At 47.7% G+C, this 9,171-nt stretch overlaps 1 protein-coding gene across 1 annotated transcript; it reads right to left on the bottom strand.

The window, feature by feature from the left end:
• LOC134625657 (uncharacterized) lies at positions 1–3,592 on the bottom strand. The gene is made up of 5 exons (XM_063470913.1): positions 3,539–3,592; positions 2,731–2,903; positions 786–896; positions 378–509; positions 1–195 (listed from the first exon to the last, which is right to left on the bottom strand). The coding sequence occupies exons 1-5, from the start codon at positions 3,552–3,554 to the stop codon at positions 1–3; spliced, it is 627 nt and encodes a 208-aa protein (XP_063326983.1). The 5' UTR covers positions 3,555–3,592.
• Positions 3,593–9,171: the final 5,579 nt, after the last annotated feature.

Genomic DNA, 9,171 nt, shown 5'->3' with positions numbered 1-9,171 from the left:
TTAGCGTGTCCCACGAGCCATCTGTGTTTCGGCCAAGTTTCTGAGGCTGCGGATCAGGTCGTGACAGAACTCGAGCAGCTGGTACAGAGTCAGGTGGGCCGCCACCTGGACATCGTAGTTGCCATGGAGATTCAAAGTCAAGTCCAGGCTGCTCTGATCTGAAGAGTCGCTGCTCAGCTGAGCCGCGTCCTTCATCTGAAACACACAGCAAAGACCCAACAACTTGAATAAAGCCGAGAACTTCCTGTTTCAAAAGAAGCACGAGCTCTGAGGAAGTGATGTCATAGGGTGGCGAGACAGTGGACACGTTCCACTATGAAGGGTTTCAACTGCAGACAACAGGAAGTGCATGCTCTCGGCCGGTGTGTGTGTGTCACCTGGTTGATGTGGGTCACCAGGTCTCTCAGTTCGGCACTCAGGGCCTCCAGTCCCCCCAGTCTGCGAGACAAATCTACCAGCAGCCCCTGGTACAGCCGGCCGCCCGCCAGCATACGGCTCACACACATGTCCTGCAGGGAAACACAAACGCATCACATTACATCACCGGAACAGACTCGACCACTACACAAACACCTGGGCCGATTCACTAATTCTTTAACGGGCAGTGAAGGAACCAAAAAACTGAACCTTCCCCATGACCAAAGCACATGCACCCCCAGAGCCCTCTATGACATCACTAAACCCTCCCGATTGCATTCAAGGACAAACTGAACCCTTTAATGAGCCCAAAGGAACCAAAGAACTTCCCAACACCACCCACAGCACCACCCGAGCTGGAGACTGACCGCTGTGAACTGTTCGGACAGCTCTTTGAGGACGGGGGGATCAGGGATTCCCAGGTTTATCCTCTTCATCTCCAGCTCTCCGGTCTGACTGGAGGGGTCGAGGGTCAAACCCTGAGGAGGACAGTAAACATCTATTAGCTCGAGAAGAAGAAGAAGGAGCAGCAAGTTGAACCCAGTACCACGGCAAACCGTTTAAAAGACACACCTGCCCATCGTGTGCTGTCACGCTTCACAAACCTGAAGTGGACAAGCATGCAGAAGCTGCAGTAAGCTGCAGCACCACCGGGGGGTGGGGTGGGGGAGCCGCTAGTGACCAAGGAAGCTATGACGTACGTTCCAGATTCCTTCTATTCCAGGATTGATGGCTAACACTACTTCCATGTAAATTTGTTAACAATGTTGGCTAGTGTCTGTGAAGGTTCTCAGTCATCCAGGTCATCGTAGTCAAAGGAGTTTGCGAAGAAAAGCGTCTGGACTTCTTTAAGTTGCTTGAAGACGTTTCACCTCTCATCCGAGAAGCTTCTTCAGTTCTAAGGTCAAATGGCCGAGAGTCCCAGATTTAAACCCAGTGGGAGTTTCCCCCCAAAGAGGGACAAAGGACCCCCTGGTGATCCTCTAATCACATGAGCCAAGGTGTGAAAGCGGGTGTGGGACCTAATCAGCCAGGGTTTCGGGTGTGCTCATTGTGAAACCTGGCCCCACCTTGTCATGTGAATTCCTGAGGTCAGATGGCCCAGGATGTGAGTGGGCATTAAGGCGTCTGGGGAGGGAACTCAAAACTGGATTATAGATGGCAGACAGTTGGTGTCGTAAACCACCGCCTCTGTTCAAAGATGGTCGCTCACAGTGGACATAGATGGCCTCTTTCACTCCTCTTTCAAACCATCTGTCCTCTCTGTCCAAAATGTGAACGCCCAGTTAGGATAACTCAAAACATGCGGTTATCCTAACTGGGCGTTCATAAAGTCAGCAAAGAGGCACAGAAAAGAAGATCAGACACCAGCGAGGGAGGATATGAAAGACAGACGCAACAACGTTGTCATCCCCTATGTAGCCGGTGTATCAGAGAAACTCAGGAGAGTTTTCTCCAAGCACGACATCCCAGTGTACTTCAGACCCAGCAACACACTCAGACAGAAACTGGTTCACCCGAAAGACAAAACTCCAAAACACAGACTTAACAACGTGGTGTATGCTGTACAGTGCAGCGAGGAATGCCCAGACCTCTACATTGGAGAGACCAAACAGCCACTTCACAAGCGCATGGCACAACATAGAAGAGCCACCTCCACAGGACAAGACTCAGCAGTCCATCTGCATCTTAAGGTCAAAGGTCACTCTTTCGAGGATGCCAACGTTCACATTTTGGACAGAGAGGACAGATGGTTTGAAAGAGGAGTGAAAGAGGCCATCTATGTCCACTGTGAGCGACCATCTTTGAACAGAGGCGGTGGTTTACGACACCAACTGTCTGCCATCTATAACCCAGTTTTGAGTTCCCTCCCCAGACGCCTTAACGCCCACTCACATCCTGGGCCATCTGACCTCAGGAATTCACATGACAAGGTGGGGCCAGGTTTCACAATGAGCTCACCCGAAACCCTGGCTGATTAGGTCCCACACCCGCTTTCACACCTTGGTTCATGTGATTAGAGGATCACCAGGGGGTCCTTTGTCCCTCTTTGGGGGGAAACTCCCACTGGGTTTAAATCTGGGACTCTCGGCCATTTGACCTTAGAACTGAAGAAGCTTCTCGGATGAGAGGTGAAACGTCTTCAAGCAACTTAAAGAAGTCCAGACGCTTTTCTTCGCAAACTCCTTTGACAATGTTGGCTAGTAATAAAATATCGCCCCCTGCTGGCACTGCAGCTTACTGCAGCTTCTGCAAAGCGTGACAGCACACGGTGGGCCGGCTGCGCCGTGATACGGACGGGCGTGTGCGTACGTCGATGTTGATGATGCTGCCGTGCACGGAGCGGACATCTTTCCGGATTTTCTCCACCAGCCTCATCACTCGCTCAACCACCTCTTTGAACGTCTGCGATGGGTTGGACGGCGAGCTGACGGGAGCCGATTGGACCAGCGCTGCTAACAGGAAGCAGTGCAGCAGGGCAACAACTGGAAAACAAAGAGAGTGACCCCTGAGGAGAGCCGACAGCACCACAAGATAACCTCTGATACCAAGAACAGAAAGAAAAAAACTGTGGTCCAATCAGATGTGACGATGTTAATAAAGCATTAATTAATCATTAATTATTCATTAAGAGCTAATTAATCATTAAAATCTTAAAAAGCTGCTGACAGTCAGAACTATGACGCTTACTCATTTGTTTCTGCATACTGTCACTCACATAAACGAACCCCGTCTCACCCTCAGCTGGTTCCCGTGTCTCAGCTGCATGACACAGTTTGCGAGCTGTCCCAATATTTAAAGCAGTCCTGTGATCCACCGTGACACCCAGATCACACCTGTGCACACCTGTGCGCAAACACATACAGTGTCTGCAGGTGTGATTCTCAGGACTGCGCTTCCTCCAGCTCCTAACTTGTTTGGCACTAATGACCCTCCATACAGGCCCCCGTCAGCTCACCTGAGCCGGACTCACCTGAACCTCAGGTGAGTCTCAGGTGAGTCCGGCTCAGGTGAGGCTCTGCAGCTCACTTTTTAAAAGTGGCCCGACTCTTCCACCAAACTCCGTGCGTATTTCTGCAGATTTTAGCAGCCCTTCCTGCCTCACGGTGCATGCTCTTACCTGTGAACGCGTTCATGTCTACGGGTCCGTGGGTGTCCGTGTGTCGGTGCGTGTCCGCCGTGCAGCTGCTCGGACTCTCTCTGAACCTTCATTCCAGCCGCTTTCTCATTTTTATGCTTCCGCGCGGGGTTTTCCGGTCATTCCGTCACAGCTGACGGAACTTATTCGGTGCTGCTGCGTCACAGACACAGCGGGGCTCGCGCTCTGACCTCACAGAGCGTGAGTCAATGCGGGAAGTTTGGATGTGAGCACAGAAGTTCCCGCTACTCCGGGATCAGTTTCAGGATTATTCACAGGTAACACTTCCTGAACCCACCTTCTGCCCACGTGACGATGTTTCCACCTGAATCATCGCGTCGGTGTTACCTGCTGTCCGCTCGCACCTGTCACTCACTCATGTTTCACAAATGTTTCAGGTACTGAGGGTCCACGTGTGTTTTTGACTCCTCCCCTCACCGAGCTGCTGACTTCTTGTCCAAGGTTATTACAGGTCACCAAAACTAACCAAGCTGTGTGAACTCACACTGAACTAAAACCAGTGTGTGTGTGTGTGTGTGTGTGTGTGTGTGTGTGTGTGTGTGTGTGTGTGTGCGTGCGCGCGCGCGTGTGTGTCAGGGCTGGGTATCCTCACTGATGTCTGTAATCGATTCAGTTTGACTCAGTCAGTCAGAAATATTCTAATTCTGATCATTTATCAGTTCATCTCCATATTTTCTATCTGTGTGTAAAACAAAGCTGACACTGTGAGACTTGATCAGAGGTGTGAGCATCACAGCAGAGGCCTTTGTGTCAAAGTAACTGAGGCTAAAACAGAAACACATGAAGGCTTTTTAAAGCAGATAAGCTTAAAATTCAGTCTGTTCAGTGTGAACAGCAGAGATGAGGCTTTGCTGTCAGAGGCCGACAGCACTGAACACAGCAGCAGAGAATAATGCAGAAAACAGAGATTTGATGGTAAACTGGTCTCTGAGAGAGAGAGAGAGCTGTGCAGCAAGTAACAGCCAGAGCTGCCTGTAGAGAAATAGGACCTCTTCTGCCCGTACATACATTACACAGACGCCACATCAGGGAGAGCGGTCAGAACAGGTGGCATAAAGAAAAACAATGACATGTACGACACAATAAGGAGTGGAGGAGAGAAAAAGAGAACTCTGCTCTTTGGTACGTTTATCAAACATGAAGCGTAGTTTGATCTTCTGCTGCTGGTTCAGTCAGTTTTGGTCAGACTGATGAAACCTGCAGACTGACTGTTATTTAAAGGCTGCAGGTTAGTGCAGGATGAACAGGTGAGTCCGCTGCCCTGTGATGAACAGGTGAGTTTGCTGCCCTGTGATGAACAGGTGAGTCTGCTGCCCTGTGATGAACAGGTGAGTCTGCTGCCCTGTGATGAACAGTGTGACTGCTGCACAGTGGCTGTCTAACATAAACAGAGTAGTATCAGTGTAGAGGATGGACATCAGCTGTGAAACATCTGCTGACATCTGGATGAATCCAGGTGTGCAATCCACAAAGAGCAGCAGGTCAGCTGATGTCTTCCCCACACTGAGACACTCCACACATCTCAGTGTTCCTCCACCTGCTGAGCTCAGACTCACGCTCCTGTTCAGGTGTGGAGGTCAGGTCGCCCTCTGCCGTGTGCTGACAGAACGTTTATTTCTGCGTCCCTGCAGGTGTGCTGCAGAACAGGTTCAAGCTGAGTACAGTCCTTACAATGAGAAGGTAGATTTGAATAATATTACTATTCTCCTGTACTCAGATTCTTTGATGATTATATTACTGCAGCACCAGGTTCAGTTTCCTTTGTACAAACATGCTCAGTAGAATTGTCCTTCAGGGAGCTGCTTTTACTTTCTTACTGTGAGTACATTTCAGAGCTGGTACTTTGTCACTTTTACTTGAGTAAAAAGTTGCTTCAGTACTTAAAGTTTTACTGGAGTATTTTAACCCAGGTGTCTGTATGTCTACTTCAGTACACAAAGTCGGTACTTTTGCCACCTCCGCCTGATGACTTGTGCTTACTGAGACTGTGAGACACTGCTTTCAAACAGCTCTGTTTCCATGGTAATACCTGCATGTAGGTGTACATGTGTACAGGTAAGCATGAGTCATGTTGTTGCGTGCTCAGTACTGGCAGTGAGCAGGTGTGTGTTTGCTGCTTTAATGTTTGTGTTCACACAGAGGAGAAGCTGACGATGATCGATGAGCAGCTCTCAGGTGTAACAGGTGACCTGAGGCTCACCTGCAGCCGGTTAACCTGGTTAAGCCACACTGTCGGGCCTCGGAGTAACTCGCTCCCGATTGGCTGCTTTTCCTTCAGACCCACAGGGAGGAAAGGCCGGCTCCGATTTACGGTTTGTTATGTTTAACATAACGATCCCGGGAGAATCTCTGACCAATGACGTCGCAGCAGCCCCGCCACGAGAGGAAGCTGGACGTGACGCTCAGTGTTCAGAAATATCCGTGCTGCTGTTTGTCTCAGAGCGCAGGAAGCAGAAGGACGTGCTGTTCCTGGGCAGACCCGGCCGTGCGAACAGAACGAAGCCTCGGTGATCGATGCTGATCCTCAGGACCAGCTCTGTGCTGGTTACAGCTCGATAGCCACGCCGGCCTGGCTCTGTCATCGCCTCTTCTTCCTCTCATTCCTGAAATCCTGCAGCGTGCGTGCAGCAGATCATGTGATCATGTGACTCTCTGTGCCTGTGCGAATGTTCATGTCAACATATCTGAACAGCGTGTTTACAAAGACTCTGCCAACCTGGAACCAGGAAACAGCCCCCCCGTCTCATCACTGCTGTGTCCGCGCCCTCGATGCCAGACCAGTGCCACTGGTGTGCAGTGGTTCGGGTGGGCTGCTCAGCCCTGTGTGCACAGCAGACACTGACAAACAGGACAGGACTCATTTCAGCTACGCCCTTTTAGATATTCACTCATTTGTTTATTTGGAAATAAAAATCATGTTTGTGTGTTTTCTCCTCTCCCAGCAGCCCACGTTGTTTACAGTCTTTCTCCTCTCTGTGAGTTGACGCTCTGAGACGTCCACAAACTTCTGCCCTGCAGGCGGTGACCAATCTCCTCTGTCCAGGATTTCTTAAAAAGCAGAAGCACGACGGCACGAGAGGAAGTGACGGTTGTTCTTTTACAGCAACGCACACACAGACACACACAGACACACACATACAGTCAGATTTCAGCTCTTTCCAACTTTTCAGAATGCGTTCGACCTTTGACCCTCATGAACCAGCTTAAAGTTCACACAGATGCTGGAGTTTAACAATTCATTTTTATTTATACAGCACAAAATCACAACAACAGTCGGCTCAAGGCGCTTTATATTGTAAGATAGACCCTACAATAACACATACAGAGAAAAACCCAACAATCACTCCCGATCGGCCCCCCATCTTCCGCCCCCCTCCCATGTGGTGTACCTCAAGGATCCATCCTTGGGCCCCTTCTTTTTAGCATATATTTACTTCCCCTTGGCCATATTATTAAAAAGCATAAAGTCTCATTTCATTTTTGTGCGGTTGACTGTCAAATTTATCTGAAACACAATGAGCCCCTCAGGCCTATTTTAGAATGTCTCAAGGATATCAGAGCATGGCTGGCTCTCAAGTTTTTACATTTTAATGAAAAGAAGACAGAGGTCATTATATTTGGGCCGAGTGTCCCACCATCTGACTTGGGTCCTCTCACTCTCTGTGTCAAACCAATTGTAAAAATTGACGCAGCTCTTAAAATGGACAAATAGGTAAATACAGTGGTGAGAAAAAGCTTTTTTCAGCTGAGGCAGCTCTCTAAAGTCAAACCTTTTACATGCATCTGTGACCTCTCGCCTTGATTATTGTAATGCACTTTATGTTGGTATTGATCAGGCCTCACTATCACGCTTGCAAATGGTCCAGAATGCTGCTGCTCGCCTGCTGACAGGGACACGCAAACGTGAGCACATTACCCCTGTTCTTGCCTCCGTACACTGGGTGTTTCTCCATTTTAGAATTCATTTCAAAATGTTATTGTTTGCTGTTAAAGTTTTAAATGGCCTGGCTCCTTCTTACCTGTCAGACCTTCTACACCGATACACTCCACAAAGATCTCTCAGGTCAACTGACCAGTCACTCCTTGCTGTCCCCGTGTCGAGACTGAAACACCGAGACCAAATTATGGAATAAACTGCCCCTCCATATTAGGCCCCAACACCTGAAATCTTTAAATCACTTTTAAAAACACACTTTTTTTCAAAGGCTTTTTAGGAGTCGTACCACAGTCAGCTTGTAGCTTTATTTTGTTAATCTTATTCATTGTATATCTTATTGTCTATTTTATTCACGTTTTAATATTTAATATATATACTGATTTATTTTTATCTTCTTTTTCATTTATGAATTTATTTTATTGTTATTTATATTTATTACCTTGTCTGCTTAATGTATGGTTTTTAACTGCTATCTGTGTTTTATTATTGGAAAACACTTTGGTCAACTTTGTTTTTTTTTAAAGTGCTATATAAATAAAGTTGGATTGGATTGGAATCATATGACCCCCTATGAGCAAGCACTTTGGCGACAGTGGGAAGGAAAAACTCCCTTTTAACAGGAAGAAACCTCCAGCAGAACCAGGCTCAGGGAGGGGCGGGGCCATCTGCTGTGATTGGTTGGGGTGAGAGAAGGAAGACAGGATAAAGACATGCTGTGGAAGAGAGACAGAGATTAATAACAAGTATGATTCAACAAAGAGGTCTATAGTGAGTGAGAAAGGTGACTGGAAAGGAAAAACTCAATGCATCATGGGAATCCCCGGCAGCCTACGTCTATTGCAGCATAACTAAGGGAGGATTCAGGGTCACCTGGTCCAGCACTAACTATATGCTTTAGCAAAAAGGAAAGTTTGAAGCCTAATCTTAAAAGTAGAGATAGTGTCTGTCTCCTGAATCCAAACTGGAAGCTGGTTCCACAGAAAAGGGGCCTGAAAACTGAAGGCTCTGCCTCCCATTCTACTTTTAAATACTCTAGGAACAACAAGTAAGTCTGCAGTGTGAGAGCGAAGTGCTCTAATAGGGTGATATGGTACTACAAGGTCATTAAGATAATGGGGCCTGATTATTTAAGACCTTGTATGTGAGGAGCAGGATTTTGAATCCTGGATTTAACAGGAAGCCAATGAAGGGAAGCCAAAACAGGAGAAACCTGCTCTCTCTTTCTAGTCCCTGTCAGGACTCTTGCTGCAGCATTTTGGATTAACTGAAGGCTTTTCAGCGAGTTTTTAGGACTTCCTGATAATAATGAATTACAGTCGTCCAGCCTGGAAGTAATAAATGCATGAACTAGTTTTTCAGCGTCACTGTGAGACAGGATATTTCTAACTTTAGAGATGTTGCACAAATGGAAGAAAGCAGTAAAATCACCTCAGTTTGATCTGAATTAAGAAGCAGAAAGTTAGCGGCCATCCAGGTCTTTATGTCTTTAAGACATTCCTGCAGTTTAACTCATTGGTGTGTGTTATCTGGCTTCATGGACAGATAGAGCTGGGTGTCATCTGCATAGCAGTGAAAATGTATGCTATGTCTTCTAATGATGCTGCCTAAGGGAAGCATGTATAATGTAAACAGAATTGGTCCTAGCACTGAACCCTGT

The sequence above is a fragment of the Pelmatolapia mariae genome, linkage group LG4 (genome assembly GCF_036321145.2).
Source record: "Pelmatolapia mariae isolate MD_Pm_ZW linkage group LG4, Pm_UMD_F_2, whole genome shotgun sequence".
In the NCBI taxonomy this organism is placed as follows: domain Eukaryota; kingdom Metazoa; phylum Chordata; class Actinopteri; order Cichliformes; family Cichlidae; genus Pelmatolapia; species Pelmatolapia mariae.
The sequence above is the reverse complement of the archived record's forward strand: the minus strand, read 5'-3'. Positions and strand labels throughout refer to the sequence as shown.

What these genes read in the sequence shown, in the direction of transcription:
- LOC134625657 (XM_063470913.1), bottom strand. An exon ending in TGTCCGAACAGTTCACAGCG is followed by an intron (nt 510 to 785) that starts GTCAGTCTCCAG and finishes GTTTCCCTGCAG; the next exon opens with GACATGTGTGTGAGCCGTAT. An exon ending in TGGTGACCCACATCAACCAG is followed by an intron (nt 196 to 377) that starts GTGACACACACA and finishes TGTGTGTTTCAG; the next exon opens with ATGAAGGACGCGGCTCAGCT.